Source organism: Pseudochaenichthys georgianus, chromosome 4 (genome assembly GCF_902827115.2).
Source record: "Pseudochaenichthys georgianus chromosome 4, fPseGeo1.2, whole genome shotgun sequence".
Taxonomy (NCBI): Eukaryota; Metazoa; Chordata; class Actinopteri; order Perciformes; family Channichthyidae; genus Pseudochaenichthys; species Pseudochaenichthys georgianus.
This window is the reverse complement of record NC_047506.1, coordinates 24,860,398-24,887,504: the sequence shown is the minus strand read 5'-3', so window position 1 is coordinate 24,887,504 and position 27,107 is coordinate 24,860,398. Positions and strand designations below refer to the sequence as shown.

General features: G+C 41.4%; 1 protein-coding gene across 5 annotated transcripts in view; it reads right to left on the bottom strand.

Annotated features, from left to right (window-relative positions):
• Positions 1 to 27,107, bottom strand: part of dlg1a (discs large MAGUK scaffold protein 1a) — a 107,773-nt gene that overhangs the window by 40,344 nt on the left and 40,322 nt on the right. For 3 of the 5 annotated variants that reach the window (XM_071202928.1, XM_071202929.1, XM_071202930.1), the window contains 7 exons: positions 7,661 to 7,714; positions 5,367 to 5,417; positions 4,343 to 4,467; positions 3,500 to 3,669; positions 3,028 to 3,164; positions 2,262 to 2,406; positions 489 to 621 (listed from right to left, as the gene is read on the bottom strand). In XM_071202928.1, the coding sequence (XP_071059029.1) occupies positions 489 to 621; positions 2,262 to 2,406; positions 3,028 to 3,164; positions 3,500 to 3,669; positions 4,343 to 4,467; positions 5,367 to 5,417; positions 7,661 to 7,714 (815 nt within the window). Of the gene's footprint in view, positions 1 to 488; positions 622 to 2,261; positions 2,407 to 3,027; positions 3,165 to 3,499; positions 3,670 to 4,342; positions 4,468 to 5,366; positions 5,418 to 7,660; positions 7,715 to 12,936; positions 12,991 to 24,829; positions 25,947 to 27,107 lie in introns of those variants that run through there. The other 2 variants (XM_034081012.2, XM_034081016.1) reach the window with 2 other exon arrangements.

The window sequence follows — 27,107 nt, the reverse complement described above, 5'->3', positions numbered from 1 at the left end:
TATTCAACTCCATTAGTTTTGGATATGCGGTAGTTGATACGTTAAAATATAATGAAATGCATTAACCCTTGGGTTATATAATATAATCCTATGTGGGACTAATTGCAATACAATTAATTGGTTACTTAAACCCAAAATAAGCCATCAATTAAACCATACTAAGATGCGACAAGTTATTATATTTAATTTGTACAATCTAACCCAAGCCATTATCTAATGTAACATATAACAGTAAGTCATTAAATATATCTAGATAAACAAAGTTTTTATAGTCATTAACCCTCTATATATGGTCTGTAGTTCAACGTTCTGTATTAGTCATCTTTGGAAACCCAGGGAGGGTTTTAAAAAGTAAACACATTACTATGTTTGTTTTTGCAGTATGGTTCATTTGTACTCTCAGTGGGTTATCTAAAGTAAAAATGGGATATTGCATTAAAACAGTATTTTGTTTCCTCTCTCCCATACATGTGTGTGTAAGGTCTTACCTCGGGCTGTCGTCTTCTCCGGTCATCGCCCTGGGCAACGGAGAGTATCTGGGCGTGGTCAGCGGGGCGGGGCTTACAGACTGGCTGCCGCTCATGTAGGGGCTAATATGGTTGTCTTGATGTGGGGAGTACGCTGAAGGAAGAAACACGCACATTATTTTGTTCTTATTTTACCATACAGTTATACATACACTATTTTTCTATCTGTATCCGCACTTTTTCGTTCATTGTTAGTATAATAATAATAATAGCTTGGATTTATATAGGGCCTTTCAAGGGACCCAAGGTCGCTTTACAAGTAATAGGGCAAAAACAAACATAACAAAACAAAAGTCAGACAGACAGAACAACAGATCGATTTAGGGGCCGAAAGCCTTGGCAAACAGATGGGTCTTGAGGGCCCTTTTGAATGAGTCAAGCGTGGGAATGTTGCGGATCTCCGCAGGGAGAGCGTTCCAGAGGGTGGGGGCTGCCACACTGAAGGCTCTGTCCCCGAAGGTTCACAGTTTGGTGCGGGGGGTGGTAAGCAGGCCAGAGTCTGAGGACCGCAGGTTCCGGGGTGGGGCATGTGGGTGAAGGATGTCCGATAGGTACTGGGGGGCAAGGGCATGGAGGGACTTGTAGTTAAGGAGGAGGACTTTGTAGGATATGCAGGACTTGACCGGCAACCAGTGTAGGTGGATGAGGGTGGGAGTGATGTGCTGCCACGGCTTTGTGTGTGTGAAGACCCTAGCAGCACAGTTTTGGACATACTGGAGCCTGTCCAGGGGAATGGAATTAAACATCCTCATCTGACCTGAAATGGCATTTCCAGTTTCCATTTCCTCTGACAATCAATCGCAGCTCATACTGTCTTATTTTAAGACAATCACTCAAACTGTTTATGAACTATTTATAGTGCGCTGTGTTGGAGATATGTGGAGAGATGGTGGTGAGATATATGCTGTTTGGTAAGGTGTTAGATTTACAGCAGTAATAAAAGACAGTTGTTTGATAATTTGCTGAATTTGGAGCGGCGACAAGTGGCTGTTATCCACTAGGCCAAATGTACCCAGTCTGATTTTCAGACTGTTATGTAACACATTTAAAGCTGTCTGGTTGATGTCAGTATGTCTTTTAAACCACAACATAGAAAAAAACCAATGAAATGAAAAACACTGAAATGATATGGACACTGTATGAGCACCTAATGATAAGGACTATTTTCTTTACTTATTCTGACGTTAAAGAAGTAGTTATGTCTTCAACGAAATCCTTGATTCAAACTCTTACAGGTAGCTGCCATGTTTGCAATGTCAACCACTAGTAGAAACATGTGTTTTCTAGTGTGTGTTGAGCAATACATATCTATGGTTCAGCACTCATCATTGAACAGTCCACTGTCGTATACGGCACTGAAGTAAACATGTATGGTGAGGTCTATTAACCACTGAGAGTAAAGTCTGTTGTTATTTGAACCCAAACCACAGTCTTTGCCTAAACCTCACCAAGACAAGAGTTTATTTTGAAAAGACTGTAGTATGTGGAAATTGTCACGTATTGCTTGACATTTGAGGATATGTTCTGGAAACGTAAGGCTTTTTTTCAAACCATCTAAAGCAAACATCCCAAAAGCCTTCTTCCTCGCTGTTCTGTGCACCATATGGCCCTAAATTGCTTCAGCCTCTTGGCTTGATGTTGTAAATAAAGTTCCATCAAATGCCAAATCCCTCAAAAACTCATGTAAGATGAAAAGATGATGGGTGAATCTTGAACTGAAAGGTGTGTACTTACAATTGGTGACGTCAGGAGGAGGGAAGTTGTCATTGATAAAAAGGGAGGTGTGTTTGGCCACACGGAGATAAACCACGTCAGGAGTGGACTTCAGCGCAGCCACGGCATCCTCATGAGTCACCTCTTCCAAACAGGAGGCGTTCACCTGGACACACATGAAGACATAACGTTTGGATTCTATCATGCAGTTTTGTGGCTGCAGATGTATCCTAACAATATATTTCTTGACATTAACTTAATAGAGAAGAAAATGTTATTATAAAGTGTTTTTTTATATGTTCAATTTGACTGCTACTGTGTAAAATATCCTTTAACAGGCTCAGAAGAGTACAAATCTAATTTACTTGTGTTCACTATCCTTCTGTATAACAACTTATTTAGTCTTTTAAGGTAATTAACATAGAACGTCATTTGTAAGGATATAATAAACCAATGCAATGGAGCACAAACCTGTTTTTGCTCAATTCTTAATTAAAATAATAAACAAGGAAGTCAACCTACATTTTGAAATGTTACTGTAAAATAATTACATTTTCTGGTTTTGTTAAGGGCAATTCATTTTATATTTGGTATTAGTAAGGGAAATGTATGACACGTAAATAAAAGTAATTCATGGAATGAATCATTTGGAGCTTCATTCCCTTACGGAGTAATAAGTAGTTTTATTGGATTAGAAGGTACCAAGTGTTGATGTGAGAAATGTAAAGCTTTGCATTTACGACGAATACAATCTGCTGACTAAGATTAATGAAAGGGGTTTCCTTACAGCCATAAGTTTGTCCCCTATCTGTAGCCGTCCGTCTTTGTGTGCAGCCCCTCCTTCGATGACCTTCGTCACGTAGATACTGTTGTCCCCCGGGACATGTTGGTTTCCGACTCCGCCTGCTATACTGAATCCTAAACCTGAGAGAAAACATCAATAGGACATATTTTTGTATGCAACTTCTGGGTTTCCTGAGGACAAGCATACTGCTATATGTTTCCATATACTGCAGTGCTGCAATTTCTCAGTCTCAGGCCCCTTTGAACATTTCTGACATTTAGATTTTTTATTTAATACAATTTACTGCATAGTAAAAAGTGAAATCCAATTAGTTAAACCATACCATCTCATATATTTAATATTTCAAAGCTTTATTGGCTCTATTAGTCTTTTCTAGAACCTGCCAAATCAGAATACTCTATATTTACCACGGGAACATGTTGACTTCTGTTTACATTCTGTAGTGTTTTCTCACCTTTGGGCCCTTTGACCAGCTTGATATCCAGGACCCTCTCGCTGAGGCTCCTCCTGCGCCGTATGCACAGTCGGACCAGACCTCCTGCATCCTTCAGCGCCTCCACCGCCCCGCTGTGGGTCACGTCCCTGACGTCCGTCTCATTTACCCGGACTATACAGTCGTTCACCCTGCACAGGAAGATAATCACCTTGCATCAGGAGCTTATGAAGAATATAAATGACACACATACAGTCTTAAACTCAAATGATAGTGCTTCTCTCTGAAACAAGAGGTCTAGTTTGGAGACCATGATCTTTTGTAAAGAAAGCAAAGAAAGTGGGAGCAAGCTGTTGTCAACATCTTGTAGTTGTTGTGGCTAGTAAGCTATACAAATAAGAACAAATAATACTTTTACTCAATGATTGTACTAAATACAATTTGAAGGTACTTTACTATGATTCTTTCCATTTCTACTTTATATATTTTGGATAATAATACTGTACTTTTTATCCCACTTCATTTATTTGACAAATAGTTATACTTACTTGATTCAGAGTATTCATGGGAAATTAAAATCAACTATTAAATTACAATATGTATTGTTTTACCTTTAAGAACTGCACAATTAAAGTTATAGTCCAGAAGTATGATTTGTTAAAAAAGTTTAACATTTCATTTCAGAGTTATGACTAAGATTTAGTTTAAAATAACAATACTGTTAATGTATTATTAACACTGTGTGTGTGTGTGTGTGTGTGTGTGTGTGTGTGTGTGTGTGTGTGTGTGTGTGTGTGTGTGTGTGTGTGTGTGTGTGTGTGTGTGTGTGTGTGTGTGTGTGTGTGTGTGTGTGTGTGTGTGTACCTGAGTCGTCCATTTTGGGCAGCGGCCCCTCCAGGTATAATCTTGGTGATGAAGATAGAGGGGTCTTCTCCGATGTGAGGGTTATCAGTCCCTCCTGCGATACTGAACCCCAGACCTGAGTTACCCTGCTCAGACACACAGATACAGAGAGTGTATTAAAGATAAAACACTATCTAAACACACAGACAGTATTGGTTATATAAGATAATTGTTGATGCTAGAAGTGTTGGTCATCTAAGACAAACAACACTAATTATCAGCTGGAAATGCAAACGTCAGGCACAAATCAGTGTGGAAAGAGGACAATACATAATACAGGATTTATTATTCCCATTGCCAAAATGAACAAGAAGCATCTACTAAATACTATACTTATCTAAATGGCATTCATTGCAAAACTACATATAATATCCCCCCAATTTCAAAATTACAAAACTGATTCATCACCTGAACAAATGATATGTATAATATCTTTCTCCACATATCACTTTTTGACCAAATAATACATAATAGATCACACCATGACTTCATCACAGCCATTTCTCTGAGTATGTTTCGCTCACTCTCTCGTGCTTTGCCACTGATTTTTAGAGCTAGTGTAATGTCTGTGGCTGTGATGCGTGTGTGTCCATAGTGTCTTTAAAGCAGATCCAGTCAGGCAGACAGAACCAGGTCATACGAGAATAGAGAGAGGCAGGGAGAGAGCCTCCGGGTGAGAGAAAGGAGAATATAATGAGAGAGGGAGGATGAGGAAAATAAAGAAGGGAAGGAAGGAGGAGGAACGGAGAGGAGGGGGAAACAGGGTTATCAGGGTCGGAGTGATGGACTAGGAAGATAAATGAGAAACTAGCTGACGGAGCTGATCAAAGTTTTATGAATAATGTGTTATAGCCTTTTGTTGCTGTTGAGTTGCATTTCTATCAGTTTTAAATACATTTTAGTTTCTGAACAGGGGGTTTGATGTGAATTATGACATATCAGTGTATAAAATAAGCCCGCATGTGGGATGTATGTAAGTCTTTACCCGCTCCAGCGTGATTTCCTCATACTCATAGTCTGCTTCTGTTCCATTGACCTGTCAGGGAGAAGAAGAAAAGGAAAAGTGTGTCGATTAAGAGTAAATGCTTAAAGCTGTTTTCCTGTAATGGACACTCAAACGCTCATTAGATATCACGCTACAGCTTTTAACATTCATCATTTATATGCAGCGCTTTTCCTCCGTGTCAGTTGCTGTTGACAGATACACAACCTCTCATGTGGTCACATCCTGTCTCTCTGCAGCCGTGTTTCCTTTTACCCAGGATCCTTCATTAATGCCATTTCCATTCATCCATCAGATAGCATCTTTCTCAAACACCTGGCTGATCCTCCGTCAGACCTTCATAATGACGTCAGTGACACATGTTGCATTTAACCTTTATGTTTAACCCTGGTGTCACCAAGCATCGCATTGTTTCTGCCAGTATTCTGTGTCACAGATTATTATCAAGTAATGCAAACATCAACAAACAAATCAGAATGATAGAAAAGCAAAAATAGACATCTTTTATGAATGACGCATGAATCCCAGAGATTAAACTGGTAATGCGTGCTTAATGATGATGTACCTCTGATGTCATATTTAAGACCCATGAGCCAATCACGCTGCTCGGCCGGCTCTACTGTACTAGAAAAACATATTAACATCTAGATTTCCGGACTGACTGAACAACACAGGGAATTACATCTGATCTGAGCTCACTATCATATACTTTTGTGTTCCAGACCATTTATACTTTGGAGATGTGTGTCTTGTTCCTGCTATAGCTGCTGCAGGCACACACACACACACACACACACACACACACACACACACACACACACACACACACACACACACACACACACACACACACACACACACACACACACACACACACACACACACACACACACACACACACACACACACACACACACACACACACACACACACACACACACACACACACACACACACACACACACACACACACACACACACACACACATTGGTAGAGTGGCATCCCAATGGCCCATGTAATCCCCTTGGCTGTAATCTGTGTCTCTATGCAGTCAGATTAGTTTAGATTTTGAATTTCTGTCGTTTCAAACAGAGGGCACAAGCTTCCATAAGCCACCATGAGCAGTACGTCTATTATCACCTACAATAACGGATAATATTCAACATAAAATACCTTTTTCTAGAGAAATTAAGGGCAATAATTGAATGCCATTCTTAAAGCTAGAGTTCACAAACATTGTAAAACCTATTTGTGATAATGTCCTGCTTAATAGAGTTAATTTATTAACACAAAATGACTGATTTTCAACGTTACAGATTCTACTTCCTCTCGACAGAGTAAAGATAACTTGCCTTGTGTATCTGCAGTGCACATTTTACATCAATTTTCTCTAAAAAGAGCATAACACCCTTTCAGCGACAAGAAAACACACAATTTTTCATAGATGATCAAAGTAAAGTGTGTTTCCCGTATTTCGTTTAACAGCAAAATAAGTACAATCTGCAGAAGATAAATTAGAGTCCCTCTTTCTGTATTTGAAGCAGTTCAGCAGGGAGTCATTCCACAGTAATTACATAATAAACGTATCTAACAACCACAGACAGTGCTTCTCGGTGGCAGCTGGCCACCAGTACAATGACATCTGGACCCATCCAATTCTGGCCTAGCTTTCTGTCTGAATCTAGAAAGCTGCTAGCACCATATGTATTTGTATTGGGGAGAAAGGTTGACATTTCTGAACATTCAAAGATACAACTTCAAAAAATGCTGCAAATCTTTACAGAGTAAGATATTCTTTCATATGACATTTCCATGGCTGGAATATGTTTACAGGGAGTACAATTACTAATGTATTGCAGATACAACTGGAATCTCATATGGAGGCAGAATACAAGATACAAATTGTATTTATTATACTATAAAAAAAAAAAAAAGTCAACCTGACTACAAACAGGTGTTCATCACTGGTTTATTTTCTCACATATGGTGTGTTTTTGTCATATTAAAAAGCAATTTTGAGTACAAAGCTTTCTCAAAGTAGGGGTTAAATAAATAAATAAATTAGAAATACTAAATGTACAAGTGAAGGTGTACTGTAAGGTGTTGTGTTAAATGTAAATTGCTGCATAAGAAAATCTTATTTGACTTTGCTCAGGTAACTACATTAAAGAATACAATTGAAAGTAGATTTGGCAACAACTTTACACGGTGCAAAGTACACAGTTGGGTTAGAGGTTTTACATTTCATTAGGAGTATATGTGAAGCAATACTCACATATGGGGGGGTGTCGACGCTGTCGGTGTTGACCACCACTGGAGGGGGGTTGGCCTACAAGAGAGAACAGCAAAGTGATTAAACATTTATAGCGCAAAGGAAATGATCGGGAAACCTAAGACATATAGTATGTATTTCACCAAGACGACGGTGGTCCATATAAACTGAAATGAACCGCACATACATACAGAGATCTGAGGTAGAGGACTTACTCGTCTCATGTTTTGGTACAGCATGTTGAGTACATCTGCTACAGATTACCACTACGGAGCGACAGCAAACACCGCATGACATACTGCACAGCCCTTATATTGGACAATACTAAAGTACGGCACTGCAAAACCGCACTGTAACATAAAGCTCCGTTACTGTGCCAGAAAGTACTCAGAGCAACTCAGTACTGCGCCACCAAGCCTGCACTTTTACATTTTAGATTGAACTCTGATGTAGATACTGTACTCTACTAGTCTGTCCTCTCAACTGCATGAGTCCTGAGTTACATCAACATCCCAGATCCTTCTACTTTGTTATGGATCCATACTGAAATACCCAACAATAACAATCTCCCCCTCTCTCTGATGTGCTGTCTTGTTCTTCCTTCCTGCCCTCCCCCCTTCTTCTTCGTCTCTAAGCAAAGTCTCCTCTTTCTCCCTGGCCTCCTGCTACGGTCCCGGTCTGAGCAGGTCACTTTTCAATCTAAAAGAGCTCGGGTTAAAGAAGCAGCAGCAGATGACTGACATTATCTTTCCTCTTGCTTCCTACGCTAACACAGCAAATGTGAAATCTCACTCTCGCTAATACTTAGCCACTAGGTGTCTTTTTCCTCGTATGTTTGCAAGTTGAGCACCATACCCCATCTTATGCCACCTGTCTCCACTTTCCCCCCTCCTCTCCTCTTACTATCTCCCAAGAGAAATGTAATGCTCTCCGAGTCCAGCGTCTGCAGCTCTAGCCTCTTCCAGCAAACCAGCAGTGAGCAAACCAGTCCATATCAATTCATCTGAAGTTCCAGTTCTTGTTCTGCAGCCCAAAAAACTAACAAATCAGCGAACCAAACATCAAACAAGCAAACCAAATGGACAGTGCACCCAGACTTCACTTCACGGCATCAATGTGCAACAGACAGCAATAGCATCTATCCCGCTACACTAATCTCTACCTCCCTCATCCCCCCTTTTTCTACTCCTTTATCTTTTCTCTCTCTCTCTCACTCACACACACACACACACACACACACACACACACACACACACACACACACACACACACACACACACACACACACACACACACACACACACACACACACACACACACACACACACACACCACACACACACACACACACACACACACACACGTATTATCCCACTCCATGTATCTCTCTCTCTCCACCACATGTCAAACTGTCTGTCAGTCAAGCTGACAGGATGCTTGATCCCACACGGGAACAGAAAGGGAGAGAGAGGGGGGATCAGAGGGATTATACAGTACGTATGGTGGGAGGAGTCAAATCGGCCTGATCAACAACAGCGATGAGGAGCAGAGGGTGCAGACAGATGCAACCCCCCCAACCAATAAAACAGACATGAGTTAAAAAAGATAAAGACGTAATGTTGGGAGAACAGAAACGAATGAAAGAAGGAGGCAGTGGGGAGGAGACAGTAAGGACATCTGCAGCTGTTAGGGTGTGTGTGTGTGTGTGTGTGTGTGTGTGTGTGTGTGTGTGTGTGTGTGTGTGTGTGTGTGTGTGTGTGTGTGTGTGTGTGTGTGTGTGTGTGTGTGTGTGTGTGTTGATGTGTATTACTGATGTGTAGGTGATACAATCTATAGTTGCCTGTCCCACTGTTTTGTCCAAACTTGACCCACTCTACCATGCTGCACTGCGATATATATCAAATGCACCCGATAGGACTCATCATTGCAAACTGTATAGCCTAACTGGATGGTCCTCACTTAGTATGCATAGGATACAGCATTGGTTTTTATTAATGTACAAAGCCATTTTAGGTAAGCTTCCACTGTACATACAGTATGTGCCAGATTTGCCCCAGTTTGTGACTCTCACAACCTCAGATCCAGTGCCTGGATACGGTTCCAGGTTCCTGCCGTGCGGACTGAGGCTGGAAAAAGGAGTCTTTTTCATTATGGTCCTTGGTCTTGGAATGACCTTCAATCAACCCTCAAACTGATGGCACTTGTCCAAATAGCCTCTTTTAAATTGAAGTGGTCTGAAGTCCTTACCACCAGCTGCTCTTGCAGTAATAAGTCGTGCATCTTTCTTACTGTCCTAAATGTGCACAATGTCGTGACTGCTTTTTCGTCTTTTGTTTTCTTAGTTGTATTTGACATGTTTGTGTTATGTGTAACGTTGCTGCCTTCTTGGCCAGGTCAGCATCAGGGGAGAAAGAAAGATTTACAAGTGGAGAATCAATTCTGTATACAAGGCAATCACAAGTCCTCATATTTTCAAGTCTTTCCCAGTTGATTCCATGAAACAGTACAATGGTACACTCTCATGATGTGTAATTTGAGCCATTTTTTTATGTGTGGGAGTAAATAATAAGTTTTATATTTCAAAATCGTGTAACCATGAAGTATACACTTAACATCACCAAAATGTACTTAACATATACAAAGTGAAAGCACTCATTATGCAGCAGAATGGTCCCTGTCAGAGGTACAGTATATTATTATAAAGATATCATTTTTAAGGATTGCATAAACTTAAAGGAGGCATTCATGTGCTCAGAATGCAGTTGTTCCTGTTCAGTGCATCACATTTTATAAAGTTTTGATTCAAATAGATGCAGGTGAGAAAACAGTACAATATTTCCCTCTAAAACGCATCAGCGTAGAAGTATATAGTATTATTAAATGGATGAAGTTAAGTACACATAGGTCAACATTGAAATGACAATACTAACAGTTGACTCTACTTCTGATTTCAAAATAACACTGCAGATTATTTCAAGATATAAACCCCTTTAGAGTTGGCAGTTTGTATTTGTATGTGAATAGCAAAGAAGAAAAAAAGAAAGTCGCCCAAAATGTAATTAAATTAGGAACAATCAATATCACCAGAGGAACCTAGATAATAATGATTAAAGAACAAATGATTAACTTTTATCCAAACTTTTTCTTATCAAATACTGGATACTTTCTCTTCTACAGGCCTGGAGAAATCCTTATCAATGAAAACCCCGTGTAGGAAAAAATGACTACTTGAACTTTGTCTACAGTTCCTAAAGTTAACTAGTCTGTCACTCTGAGTCCACTTCCGAGCCTGAACTTTACCTGACTCTTGCACCATTGTAACACCAGCCCTGTACAAAGCAGAACACTTATTATGTTAAAGTTAAAGTTAAAGTTAAAGCCTTTTGCATGTTTGTCTGTGTTTATGTGAGTGTGTCATTCAGAGCGGCACATCCAGTGGGTCTGTCAGCTGGTGATTCCATTGACAAGCCATGTCAGACTGCACACTTATGTAATGTCAATTTGAGTATGTGTGTGTGTGTGGGCGTGGGTGTGGTTGTGTTACATGAAAGGTCAAGAGAACAAACATGCAAATATAAACAAACAAGCACTAACACACACTTAGACAAACACACATCCTCCATATCCAGACAGTGTGTTTCTGCTCTGTGCAACTGAGTGTTAGTTGTTACATAAACTGTTACACCAGCTGCGCTATAACGGCCTTATGGCCTGTTCCAGTCCATTCAGCACAGCTTAGAAAGAGATCCAGAGTATCTGTGGTTTGTCTCATCAGGCAGAGACACAGACAACATTGCAGGATGTCTAAATGTGTGTCGGCAGGGGTGCTGGGTTCCCTCATCGTAATTATTCAATTAGCAGATGAATCATGATTGGATAAGCAGAAAATCAAGGATACCAAAATATCTAAATGATGCACAACAACAGCTTGTTAGATAATAACTCTCATGTACACCTTCATACATTCATGAACATGAAAAAGTCAGAGGGCATACAGGAAATGTTACACATTTGCGGAATGATGAGTGTTGCACATGTCTAAACACTTCATGTTGACGTTACTTGATTAGCTACATTACTTTTCATTCATACATAGAAGCCATTGTTACGAGTCGATGACTGATGCTCACATTAATACACACACATACTACTCTCCTCATATCCATGACTACGGTCCAACTAATGTGCGGCGAAACTCCATTCGACTAATGAGCTAATCAGATGAAGTGCGACTCTAATCAAATCAGAACGACCATGCTAATCACGCTAATCAGACAATCTAGCAGATGTACATACAGCGCAACGACTACCCAACCGATAGCTGATAACAGGCAGCTGCATGATCTTTATAAACTCACTATAGCACAGTTTAAACAATACAAGCCTTCTCTTATTTCGATAGAAAATTCATTAAACCACGATCTGCTTTGTCTGTGAGAGTAACAACCTGTACTATGAACCTAATGTATTGATGTACAACGCTCAGAGTGCAGTTCAGTGTGGAGAACAGCACTGAAGCACTTCAGGCTGTCAGCGCCTCACTTAAAAGGGAAATGTATATAATGGTGATACAAGTACAACACTTAGGGGTTTGCTCACAGCGGTCAGTGTACTGTGAAGAAGTCTCATGGTGATACTGTGTGTCGGATGAGAAGGGACATTTGTGTTGAAAGAGAAGGGACATTTCTTCTCTTCTCTTTGTGTCCCATTATTCCTTTAACATCTGATATACTTTGACGTAGTTGATTCCAGGAGAACATTAAGGCAATATAGAATCAACTTTTGTTATGCTTCTTGATACAGTGTTATTCTTTCCACTTTTGTTGGAATATAAGTTGTTGTGAGATGTGATGACAATGCAGGATTTATTGTCCAACACAAACTCAGATCACTTAAAGTCTAGTTCTTTCCTTCCTTGTGATTCAAGGTCTACTTTGCTGTAGGGCAAGGTTAAGTAAGAACACGGCAAAAAGAAACATTGAAAATAATCTTAAATGACAATGTATGGCATCTTGATTTCCTCAACTGACCATCACCCCAACTGGTTGAAGAATGTATTCTTGAGTGCCTAAAAAAAGTGTAATACAGATATGTGTCTATTAAATATGCAAAGCATAAATAAACATATTATAATACATATTGTTATTTATATATTATTTATAAACAGTGTTCAGAATCTTCATCAGACATTAATTATTATGTTTTTGTCAGCGTTGTCCTGTGCTAGGAGAGGCCTCACACTATTTACACCATATCGATCCATCTACCATGAAACCTACCTGCACATTGGCCTGTATTTTTGGAAAGTGCCGTATGAGCGGCATGTGTGGGGGCGTTTCCATTGAGTGTGTGGTCCAGATGTACGTATCATTAGGCCACGGCCTGCTCGCAGTCTTGCCCTTGGCTTTGCTCTTTGTGGAACTCTTCGTCACACTGTCCCTCAGGTTGGGAAACTTTCCTCTGGACATAGTGGCAGCCAGGTTGGTTGGCAGGGTGTTCCACCCATATCCGCTCAGCCCTGAGCACAGGGGGAGCTGTGGAGAGTGGAAAGGGTGGATGGACAGTGACTGGGAGGCGTGAGGAAGAGAAGGAGGGCACTGGTGGTGGTGGTGTAGTTGGTAATGCTGGAAGAGCGAGTGGTGACTGGGTGAATGGAGCTGCATCTGCTGCTGCTGTTGGTGGCAGATTTGATGAGTTGACTGTGAAGAAAGCATGTGGTTTGGCGACAACGGTGGATGGTAGTGTTGATAGTTTGGAGCATGGTGCTGCAGCTGATGATGACTTGGTGATAAGTGAAGCTGGTGGTGGCTCGGCGAGTGCAGAACGCGATTTGGCGATTGTGGAGCCAGCTGGTAGGTTGGTGAGGGCGGAGCTAGCTGATGACTTGGAGATGGTGATGCAATGTGGTAGTAGCTGGGAGAGGGAGAAGGAAGCAGAAGTTTCTGCGAATGGCAGCCATGTTTGGGCGAACGGGGAAGGGGATTTGGTGAGTGAAGCGATAAAGGTTGCAGATGATGATTTGAAGTCTGTATTTGCAGTAAATTCTGGTTATGCTTTGCATGAGAGTGGCTCTTTCCAGACTTGGACTTCCCTTTGCCGGATTTTCCCTTACTGCCGCTGCTGGGCTTCTTGGGGCTACAACAGAACTCGTGACTGTGGAAATAAGTAGTCATAGCTACAAAGATATTTAAAAAGTCACAGAAAACGTCCTTATTTTCTTATGTCTTTGTCACCACATCATCTTCTTTGCAGAGATGATACAAGGGAGTAGCTCATCAAACTCCAACCAATGTAGGTCATGCCTATCCCGAACAATTATCTTCCTTGTCCACTACAAAGTTGGTATTTCTGCTCTTCCTCTCTGTGTCTTAGAGTAATGTTACCTGTGATGTTGAATCATTAAAATACAATTCCTTCTTTGTGGGCGTTGTCTCCAATTATTCTGCCTTATCCCTCATGGATTAGAGCAGATAGTCCTGAAAAACGAAGAAGCGATAATCCTCCTGTAGCGCAGTATTTAACACTCCTCTTCACAGCTTTCTCCCCTCAGGAGCTCATTGACCCTCTTACCATCACTCAGGGTTACAGGGCCAGAAGTAAGACAAAAAGGTGGGGTCCAAAGAAGGGTCCTAGGATAAGTTCAGACTCCTTTTAGTCCTGCTTTCTCTCGGGGTGTCTCACTTTAATACGCTCAAATGGAAGATTTCTCATTCCGTGATCACGCTCCACTTCATGATCGGTCACTCAGAGTCACTCATGTTCTCCAGCTATGATGTTGCGGACCCTAGCTTTGTAACTGAAGTGTTGGTGGCTCTGTAGATGATGCGGTTCAGTTCATATAATCCAAAAGAACAAGTAGATACAGTAACGCTGGAGATTACTCAGATTCCTTTTGGTTTTCAGATTCATGTTGATTCCATCCAGGATAAAAAAAAGTTTAAAACAATTGTTATTCTTCTTTAACTGGTCTTGTTAAATCTTCCTGCTATCAATGTTTGATATTAAGCCACATCTCTGTGCACAATTCTCAGCCTCTCATCTTTCTGTGCTGCCTCCCTCTCTCAGTTCATATCCCTCTCTCTCCCAAGGCTGCCCCCCCTCTCCCTCTCTCCTGGTTTAGCCAATTAGGGACTTCCCAGGACTCCTGCACATGACAGCAGCCAGGCATGACTAATCGATAGGCAACGAGGGACAGTGATACAGAGCTGAGAGTTCAGTCAGTGTGTGTGTGTTCGGTGAACGGAGAGCTGTGATTGGTGGAGGGTGGTCCCTTCTATCAACCTTTGTCTTGTTCTTTTAAAGCATCACAAGGCAGACTGGGTCAGCTGGTATATAGTGTATGCAATGCCTGCTGTGTGTGTGTGTGTGTGTGTGTGTGTGTGTGTGTGTGTGTGTGTGTGTGTGTGTGTGTGTGTGTGTGTGTGTGTGTGTGTGTGTGTGTGTGTGTGTGTGTGTGTGTGTGTGTGTGTGTGTGTGTGTGTGTGTGACCCTACATGTTGGCCTACTTCCTTATGAGAATGTATGTTTCTGTCCTTGTGCGTGTGTCTCCAACTTTAATCTTTGTTGGGGTGGAACAGCCATTTTAATCTACAGGCTCTAAAAGAATCAAGCGCATATCCACTCATACCGTCCAAACCTCCAGGTAGTGTAGGTCTTTTGATGGTTGGGAAGAATACAAAGTCAGTGCATTGAAGCGTATTCAGGAGCAAAGCTACAATGCAGTAAACATCAACCTGACCTGAAACTTTTTTCGACCTGAAAATGTCACTCCTCTTTTGGTCACGGATTAGAACTATTGTATGGTACTGCTGGTTACTAAAGACACTCTATACGTTTAGCTTGACAACCACATTTCACCCAGTGTCTTTGTTCAGCAACTTTCAAATATTGGAAAATTACGCCAAATAGAGCATTCTCTATGCATTGTCCTTATAAAGTAATTTTGTATTATAATGTAATTTGATTAAACTGAGTCAGTCTTGAGAGTTCATCCCTCTTTGTCTTCCACTATTCACTGGTTTGTTGTTCGATTCCAAGCTCCTCCTGTCCACAAGGTGAAATCACCGTAAACAATTATGAAAGTGGAAGTCCCTTACATGGGAGCTGCACCGCCTTCAGTTTGAAAGTATACAAGTGTTTGAAATACACTCTGAAGCACTTTTCCTATTTGGATATATAGAAAATGCTAATTAATCTTACATTTTTTTCACTTAATAATTAGGTAAATTGTTATTTTTAAAACTTAACCGTGATCATACTTTGTCATATCATACTATATAAATAATCCATTGGTCAAATCCTTTAAAGTTTTTGTGCATTTATGTCAAACAGAAATCGATTAAATCCTCAATATTTGTTTAACAGTGAGATTATGAAAGGGCTTTGTCTTTAATATCCATTTAGTTATAGCTCCTGGCTTCTTCCAGTTGGCTAAAGCTGGTATTTAAGAAGGAACAGCAGTTACCATTGGTTGGTGTATACTGAAACACACAAAGACACACAGCGTTATATGCTATGATGTTCAATCCTCTATAATGTCAGCAAATATATGTCAGAACTTGCCCCAAACCAACCTGATAAGAGAGATAGAGGCAGACGGACAGACAGACAGATGAGGGACAATACAAAGCAGCGCCCATGTAGAGAGCACAAAAATAGATGAAAAGAGGGTGAGGGCGGTTGAGAGAAAGGCTGTTATAACCGCCCAGTGTGTGAGTGGCCATGTGTGTGTGTTCCCTGTGTAAAGTGCTGCTAGTGCTGCAGGCTAACCGCTCAGCTAGGAGAGGATGAGCAAGGAGAATAGGCTGTTAGCATCACGGTGCTAGATGAAGCCCTCACTAATATATCGCTGGAGGGTGGAGTAGGAAGGGTGGGATGATGGTGAGGAATGGTTGAAGTCAAGAGATGAAACAAAGATGGCAGGATTAAGGAAGAGTGAATGGTGAGGCTAAGGGTTTGCACATTATGATAGTAGAAGATGTTATGGTTGGGGTTAAAACATTGCAGTCCCATCAAGGCCAATCACATGTATGATCCGTCAGCAAATTGTAGTGCCTGCTACAGTTGCAATGTCCAAAGGAGTGACAGGCTACATTCATTACATTAATATTGTTATGTATGAAACATCTGAGTCAGCGTGCCCACACCATCAAGCTCTACTTTCTCCGCCACTCCCTTTAGACACGGTTCTTAGAAGAACTCTTAAGAAACACATCAAATTAGTCTATCGAGCGTGGCATCATTCATTTCGTTAAATGGCCTGCTTTATTGAATCTTCGCTTTACGTTCTGGGTCAGACTGAACCCGATGATAAAGATACAGGAAAAACAACCTAGTTTATTGAGCGTCAAAGCTTTCGTCTTCACTTAATTGGTGTAATGGATATTCATGATTCTAGTGAAAAACGCACACATATTACCCGATACAGGTCAGGCTGACTCAGAGGGAGAGGAGCTACTGAATATAAGGAGCTGCATAATCTAAACAAAAAAAACACCTGTCTCTTGCTGTTGGATATAAATGTCTTTGTTTATAGTCAAATATATCAAATAAAAACTTCATTTCAGATTACAAAAGCCAACACTAACTGTTTCACCAGTGTTAAATCCAACACTTCATTCAATACAATGACATTATCATTACTTTTATATCTGTTGACTACTTAGTATCTCTCTCAAAAGCTATTCTGTGACTATGCCAAACATAATAAATGACAATCAAAAGTGTTTGATACGGAATACAAGGGGCTCTGATAGCTAAAAAGACTAGCATTTAATAAAACATCATGACACCCCAATTCTACTGTCTGAAGGGAGACAATATTGTGATACGAATGTTCCCCAGCAGGGGGCCTCAGACTCCACAAACACATCTGACAGCAGACACAAACACAGACATGATGATGCTAATCTACCGAACGTTTCCCTCGTCATTGCTGAGATATTCGCCTCAGCTGTCTGATATTATCAGAACTGATTGACAGCATGTATGATATCACAAACATCTCACAGGATCCTAGAAGATAAGACAATTGGTAGTGGGAAACAGATGCACACAGGACAAAAGGAGGGGGTACATCTGGTTTGAGCTTTTACATACAATCATGGCACAGAATTATGCACTGAAACAATTGATTATTTAAATGGATTTTGAAAAATGCAGTTTTGTTTGTTGGTTTGTATCATTTTTGTATTATTCCCCATACAAGTACTCTGTACTTTACGCCAGCATTATTATATAGTAACATCTTTAAATAATGTACTGCAGAGTTCAGCTCTATTACTATTAAAAACTGGTTTTGCTGTTCCTGACTGAGCCAAACTAAATTGATATTAAAATTGACGCTGCATAATACTGCAAGTACACTGACATTCTATGAAGATGTAAGGGTACAGCCTGAGATCTTCATTATCATACATAACACCAGCAGAAAACACACAGCATGGCAGAATCAATCATTTATAAGATACTACCAATGTCTATACAGGTCCTGTCGTATACAGGTTGCGGACTTTACTACAATACGTAGTAGAACCCATTGACTGTGTATGCATTGAACACTTCCTCAGATCAGGACACTCAGTTCAACAGTGATTGAGTAGCTCATTCATCGTGGAGTTCAGACTAGAATTCTCATTTATCTGTTCGTCGAACACTTTCTGGTAAAAACCCGAGCTTGTAATCTTGTGCCTCAGTCCAACTTGGAGTGTTCTGTGTGTTTGTATTCTTCATCAAATATGTTCTTAGAGTTTGTTAGGGATTCATTTGACGTTGTGTCTTTCTGTCTTTATCGTGATATCTATAGTGTCTGAAAACTTGAGATCTGTTCCTCCACTACTTATAAACTGTTTTGTAGTGCTTGGAGATGATATACCAATAACCACTTAAATCCTGAGAAATAATGACTGCCCGCCTCCAGTACTGTCTTGATTAGTCTTTGATTATTAAACTAAACAGAAAGTTGTGAAAAATGTCCATTACAATAACAATAAACCATTAAAACCATTAAAAAAAGAGTTTAGTTCATAATAAAGTTACACATTTAAAGGGCTATCTTGTTAATAACACTTTAGGAATATGGAATCAGTAAATATTTGGCATTTTAGTGCTAAAACTTAATTGATTATTAATATACAATAGTTGCCAGATTGTTTACGGAATTCATTACTACAGGTAACTTCAGTCCAAGCAAATCCATACATGTTAACAAAGTCATCCTTATTAGACCTGCTCCAATGACCAGACCATTTATTTAGATTAGATTGTTCTAGATTAGCCATTCTAGTGACAGGCAGGTTCCCTCCTCCTTGAATCACTTTCTGTTCTAACATTCACTTGTGTCTTCTCCGTTTAACGATGGCTTTCATAATGAAAATCTATGTATTAAACAATTAAAAGACTGTAAATGACTGCAACACGTCCAAGCGTGACTGCATGACATAAGTGTCACGCCGCCTGGTCGTATCACACTGGCCGCTGTTGCTGTCATCGTCATTTGTAACCAAGTGAAGTTTTCATGTGGCAGCAGTGCATGGATAAAGCCTTCAGTGGTGTCAAACAATCCCTTGCTAATTACAGTAGGATAGATGGAGCCGTCGTTATGTTTCGTTCAGCCTCATTAGGGACCGGTCATATTAACTGATTGCTCGATGTCAGCAAATCTGCATTGATTATGTCAGCATAGACAGAGCATGCTGGAGGAAGAAGCCTGATGGAGAGGGAGGAGGACTACATGTGTGTGTGTGTGTGTGTGTGTGTGTGTGCGTGCGTGCGTGCGTGCGTGCGTGCGTGTGTGTGTGTGTGTGTGGGAGATAGCCGATATGCGAGGTTCATCCCACACACAGAAGGTGATGCAACACCTCACACACTCTCGAGCACCACAGATCTAAAGCGCTACTCACTACTGCGATACAATGTGTGTACGTGCGTGCGTGTGTGTGTGTGTGTGTGTGTGTGTGTGTGTGTGTGTGTAAATGAGTGTGTGTTCTAAGATTTTAAGTTGACACATACTCCTCTACACTTTCTTCATAACCCTCTTTCTCACACACACACACACAGCTCTGCGAGGTGATCAGCAGCATCACCATGACAACAGCTGACGCCGTCCGCAGTGCTGGCGAGCATCAGAGAGGCCATTCATTGGTCACAATGGCCGATGATGGTCAGGGCTGTAAACAGTTTGCATAAGCACCTCCCACTGATGACATCACCTGGATACTATTAGGATTTATAAGATGAGAACAATGATGGATCTCTTGTTCTCTATATGAAACAATTGCTTAACAGCTACAGTAACACGTTACATTAAATGATTGCGCACTAGAGTGGGTGGTACAGATCAATCATGGCGCCTTAAAGCTTTCAAACGAGTCTGCACATGTTAATTCTTCTGATTCATTAGTTTATACTTCCAGCTGCTCAAATACTTATTCCCCTATGGTATGCATGCAGTGCTGCTATGGTAGAAAGTGTCTGAGCATTGATCGTGTCCAGTTCTGTGGTGAATGAACACCAACCCTTTGTCTGATTCCATATCCCGTTATTTGGCTCTTTTTGTAAAATAAATGTACAGCCTTCCCTTCCCCAAACTCCTTCATGGCTTAATTCCTATGCATCGATGATGTATAGTTTCTGAGTGGGCAAAGAGGACAGCAGGAGGTGAAAATGTGCAGTTACGGTGTGAAGAATTACAAAAATAGAAGTCGTACTTTGGTGTGTCACATACAGCCCACACAGTAACAGATGATCTATTAAAAAAACATGCAGCAGAAGCTGATTTAAGTTTCATAACGTTCAGGTTTACGTGCCCGCGTTAGGACGAATGCACATACTACCTTTTGTGCGCCACGTACCACTCGGGCAATGCAGGAGATGTGTGCGCGTGGTATCCCATGAGGCACAGGGAGAGTGGAAAGGTTCCTTGGGCAGCAGAAGGATTATCAGCCTCTCTCTTCAGGAGAGGAGGTTGATCTCTACTGAACACACGCACGCTGCAGTATGGGCTGAGAGTGTTACTGACGTGCCTCCTGACACCTTTATTCTATATAAATGACATTTCAATAACTCTAGCAAACATTATTGATGTACTTACTGTTTTACACAATTTCCCTTTTGAGAATATTTGCTGTTATACACACAGGTAAACTGCTCCATCCCGTGTACTTCATTTTAACTTCTTAAACAAAACCGTTGCCTTACATTTGTGTTGCTTAGTAGAAAAGTGTATCTAACTCTACACAACAGTGAAGTTATAAAGCCAACGAGAAAATATAATACCAGTCTAGCTAACTAACTGGTGTTGGTACTATTACTATATACTTCATAACGAATCTTTTCCTAATAAAATAATCCATTAACTGAGTCTGTCAGCTGACTTGATGTGTGCTCGTTATGTTGATGGATACATTATTATATAAGCAGGTAATGTGCATGATATATTGACAGTCTCCACTTTGAGCTAATAAGCTATCAGATTTCACTTACAGTCCTAATCAATGTCTGATTCTCCCTCTATTTCTCCCTCTAGCTCTGTCCATCACTCTCTACCTCCACTTCCTGTGACCACTAAACACCTATTTGAGGCTTTTAGAGCTCTTCCTGAAGAGCCAGGATGACTTTCATACCTCTGCTTTACTACTCATCAATTATACAGAGACAGGAGTGGGGTAGAGGGAGAGGCCCACAGTTTGTGTCTACAACAAACAGTGGGTCACCAATACTATGTGATGATTGCAGGTAATACGCTCAGGTGAAGATACAGAAAGAGATCTAAAACACATAAATAATATATGACACTTTGCTAAGCTGCCCGCAAGGCAACATCAATGCTGCATTCTGCTCATCAGACAGATGGTAAAAAAAACACTTTCATAGAAGGCTTTAACAGTAAAGAATTACACAATCTTTTAGGTTCAAAGGACAAACTAAAGGTAACACTGCAGCAACCAAAACACACGGATTGACTTGAGGGCTAATAGCTCAATGCATCAAAACCATCATGGTCAGCAAGGATGAGACTCTGCAATAAAGTGCTTTCCGGTGATATAAAGTACAAGGTTATGTCTGGACCTTAACATGATCCAGACCTCCACATGTCATGGATGGATGGATGGGGGTGTGTGTGTGTGTGTGTGTGTGTGTGTGTGTGTGTGTGTGTGTGTGTGTGTGTGTGTAGGTGAACGATGCACACTTTGTTCATGCTACTGCCAAAATGTAATCTGGCAATGACCCAAACACACACATGGTTTGAAATGCCTAATGCCATATTTCTGATAATGAGGCAAAATCAGCAGATCCAAACGACTTTCATCAAATAGTTTTTAAAAAAACAGTCTCTCTCCCTCTTCTGCCCCCACACCAGCACCAACTGAGTGTGTAGTATAATGGCCTATCAGTCATGCAGTAAGTGCCTTCGACAGGAATATGGCAACACCTTGGGAAAACACTGGCCAATATGATTACTACGAGGGGGGTGGGTTCACTTTTTCCATGGGCTGCTGTGCTGTAAATCTGCAGACAACTGTAAAAGTGCTGCAGGGTAGAACATTGTGAGTGGCGCCCATCCACTCAGGACTTTTAATCAATAATGCAGTTTTGGATCCAGAGACATTACTGCATTTGTCATCTGCAGTTCCAAAAGTATTTAATCATTTGAGCAGCAATAGGAAATATATCATCATTCGCTCTTATCACAAAGAGCCAAGACAATAAGTGTGTTTCCTTCAACTTGTGTCCATACCCTTTTTTTTTTTAAAGCTTGGCTGATATGGAAAGATGTTTCAAATGCAGCATAGATAGATAGATAGATAGAATCGGAGGGATGAATCCCTCTTTAATGATCACACATGCAGAGCACAAAGCACACAAATGTGGCCTCTGCTTTTAACCCATCCTAGTACCAGGAGTCTAGTACTAGGAGCAGTGGGCAGCTATTGTACAGCGCCCGGGAGCAATGGGAGTGAGGGGGGAAGGGGGGTGTCCGGTGCCTTGCTCAAGGGCACCACAGCAGGGCCCAGGAGGCGGACTGGGACCTCTCCAAGTAGCAGTCCACTCTCCATATTGTAGGTCTGGTCGGGGACTTGAACCGGCAACCCTACAGCTCCCAGTCCAAGCCCCTACTGACTGAGCCACTGCCGGAATGCCATGGATTAACGTTTAGCTAATAAACCACAAAGCATGCAATTTTAACATTCACTGAAATTTTCCCCCCTGACGACAGAGACACACATTGTCGCGGATGAATACTTCAGGTACATGTGGATCAATGCACAAATTAAATAGAAATGAAATATTTCCAATTTATCAGCAGTTGGAGTTGGGGGTGGAGGAGGCTTATCACCTTTAAGCAGCAGCTTCCTTAAGGGTGGAGATTTCACGTCACTGAGTGTCAGTCACAGGACTCTAAATATAAACATCTAAAATTAATATCTAGATCCCAAAAATGATTTCAAGAGCATAAAAAACAAGGGAAAACTAAAACAAAAAGGGATTTGTGTGTATTTGGATCTGAAGAATCTGAGATAACGGGGACTTTGATGCATTTTTGTAATAATGGAGGTGATAAGCAGAGTTGTCTTGCACAGATTGAAACTGTTCTTGCAGACAGTGGCTGCAGCTTCAGTCAACAACAGAGGGGCCTTGTGTAAAGATCCTTATCAAGTAAAGTCACTAGAGCTCCTGCCCTGCTGTGTCCTGCATGGGGATTTATGTGGATATTAGTTCATTGATTTATGCAGGCTGCTGGGGTATAGACCGTATTGGTTAACACAGGCCCCAAAGTGATTTTTACGACTTCTGTCAGCGCTATGCGCCCTGTGTGTTGGACAAATAAATACTGGGGGACTAACTAAATACATACCCCCAAGACTCAGCAATAAAAAAAAAATTACCACCCAGGTAAACACTCCTAAAAAAAGCTTGATCTATTTGTATAATAATTATTGTATAGCATGTGGAAAAGTCAATATAATGCTGGTGTATTGGAAACCCAATAGGAATGATACTTCCCAAAGGTTAATGGTAATTCCATTGTAGAGCTACAATATATAAAAAGTAGGTTTTGCATTTCTTTTGTGAACAAGCTGTGTTGTGTATTAAACGTTTTCCACGTAAATACCTCTTTAGTTGAATAACTCTAAAAAGGTACTACTAAAAACTACTAGGTATACTATCTCTATTTCTCCTTATCTCAATGTTAAATGAGACTTCTGCTGTGCAATTCACGCATTTATTTTCTTTCATTTAGTTTTACAGAACGTCAGCTGGTAGTTTAACATAAGCAGTCAACATTATTCTGTTGTTTGTTATTGAAAACAAGAAAACAAGAACGTTTTTCTTCGGTTCAAAATATGTCAGATTGTATAGAAACTTATGAGAATTGTTTATCTCGTCTGATTTATAATTTAATAATAATTTCCCTAATGTTGTCTTTAATATTAATGTTCTTAACTGCCTGTCCATAATATCTCTGTGGAGGCCGTGGCAGTATTTTTCTTGTAGGAGTTCATCAACTGTTTCGTAGCTACGTGTGCTACGTGCATTTACTCTTTATCTATGATGTACATTAAAAACTATAAATTCAACCCTATCCAAAACATTTATTTTATATTCTATTTAAAGAAGATGCAAGGCCACATTATTAAGGACTCCTAAAGCTCAATGTGCCAAAATATAATAAATAAACCACTTAAACATCACACAGCCCCTTTCCATGGAACTGATTTGGACTTCGGTGTGGACATAGCATCTTGTGCAACTGGACTACTCAGCTAAATTAAAGCTTTGCCATGGCAACACACCAGCTCTCTGGTTCTCATACACTATGCCTGGCTAATTTCCATGACAACCTTATCAAAAATCTCAAACCTCAACAGAGACCTGCTTCAACTTCAATTTAAAACCTGATGCTGCCACAGGCTGCCTCCTGGTGTGACACACACACACACACACACACACACACACACACACACACACACACACACACACACACACACACACACACACACACACACACACACACACACACACACACACACACACACACACACACACACACAAAAACACACTCAAAACAAAAACCCAGGTTAAGTTACATGCTTCCCACCCTGATCTGCTACCACCCCTCAAGCACAACACACACACACCGACACACAGAGGGTGTGACGTGTGTGTTACCTGGCTGGCATTGATACAGTCGGTGAAGGCACTCCTCCTGGAGAAGAATGTGAGGAGCTGCTGCCAGCGAGTCGAGGAAGTGGAGGGGGAGGAGGAGGCGGGAGAGGAGGTGGAGGAGGTACGTGGAGGTGCGAGCTCCTCCGAGGAGCCGCGCTTTTGCCCCGGCTTCTGTTTGACCCCATGACCCCCGGATGACCCGCCCGCCCTCACACTGCGGGGGACCAAGGTGTTGTTGCCAAAAATATAGTTCATCGTCTCTGCGTTCTGCGCTTCCTTTAGTCAAACAAGATAGACTTCATGTTGCAGCGCTTCTCCACTGCTTCATCTCTGGTTTCTCTACTCTGTTGCTTTCTTTCTCTCCAGCTCTAAAAGTGTTGCTGTCAAATATACAAGTTGAGCACTTCCTTATTTTCTGTTTTTGCTGAAGATGGAGCAATTATTCATCTCCTTTGCTCAGTTTGCTTTGATAATGATCTCTTTTGTCCTTTTTCCTTTCTCTAGCTCCCTCAGGATTAAGAGAGCAGCTGGCAGTTGGAACGATGAGGAGCTGGAGGAGGAGGAGTTGGTAGAGGAGGTAAAAAGTGCAGAGCAGGTAGACAGAGTCCTCCAAGAGTTGGAGCAGAAGCCGGTGTGTTAGGGTTTTTGTACATCCACTCGTCAGTCCACCTTCCCAACTGTCGTCCCATTGGTCCGTCATCCCATTGTCCAGACTGGAGAAACGTCCAACATCCACACCTCTGTTAGTCCAAAATCTCCTCTTCAACTCCTTCCTCTCCTCTCTTCAGAGAGAGAAGGCGCGTGGGCCAGGCAACGCCAGGATATGAGGATTGATTATTTAAGGGGGTTCACTCTCTCTCTCTGGCTTTCTCCACCCCACCTCTTCCTCGCTCCCTCCCTCCTCCTCTCTAGTCCAAGGAGATGACCAGTCAATCTCTCCTCTGTCACTGTGTCTGCTCCCATTAAATATGGGAGGAAGCGGGGAGGGAGGTGGAAAGATGCAGGCGAGGAGGAGAGCATCTGAAGTAGGAGGCTGGCTGGAAGAATCACTCTGCAACTCTTCGGTTTCTCCTCCCCTCACTCCTACATCTGTGGTGTCGCTCCAAGTCTCACTCTCTTCTCGTCGCTCGCTCGGGACAGTATATTATTTAGTCTCTCTCTCTCTCTCTCTCTCTCTCTCTCTCTCTCTCTCTCAGCAAGTTGTCTTTTCCAGTCTTTTATTGGAGCTGCAACCTGACGCCCCTTTCTCTCTCTCAGTCAGATATCATTACTTGTACAAGCCACGCCCCCAAATGCCAGCCAGCCAATGACATAACAGAACCCCCCCCCCCCTACTCCAAATGAGGAGGAGATGAGGTGGAAAACAGCTAAATGCTACCTAAGTAGAGATTGAATGCTAGTGGTGACTAGACCGATAACAAGATAAGAGAGTTCTATTTGTGTCTGCGTGTGTGTGTGAAAGGGGAAGAAGTCAAAGTGAATTAAGAGGTGTCACCCAGTGTCAACCTTTAACAAGGATTTACAATGAGCTTTGTATCAACACGTACATGTGTGTAGGTTTGTGTCAAAATGCAATCATGCAGTAGTTAATAACTTTGTTGTTTACATGTGTGTGTATGCATGGGTGTCTATGTGTGCGAGTGTGTGTGGTAGAGAGATCTTCTCTTGAGGCCGTTTCCGGACACTGCAGCACCCAGCTCTCCCACACACTCTCACTCACTCTCACTTACACATACACACAAACACACTCGGACATACACGCATAGAGCACGTCTCCAGAATGGAAAACAACAGGCTGTTGCTGGGCACCGACTGAGATGAAGAAAAGGGAGAAGACAGGGAAAGGAAGAAGAGAACGATACAACATGCTAACAAGTGTCATCACATCATCTCTCATTGATAGCAAGAGCATGCATTAAATTAGCTATAGCAAGTCTGAGCCAAATGCTAGCTTGCTTAATCAGGAGGATCACTGCAGGCACTAGCTCACTTCATCCAGCGTCTGCCGTGCACAGCTAGGTTAGCCTCCCTGAGGATTAGCCACAGGTGGAGCAGGTCCCCAGTCAGTGCTTCTTCCTGTGTTTCCTTGGGAACTGTATCTATAGCAACAGCTTTCTGAGCCCTGGAATACACCTGGTGCTGGCTGACTAATGTGATGTTTGCTAAAAGCTGAATGTATGTCACTGAGATTTATTGTGTTGTTTTTAGAGGAATCCAATATGAAGAAAGCTGACTCATATATGACAGAGAAATAGAGTGGGTGAGATGGATTCTCAGAGTG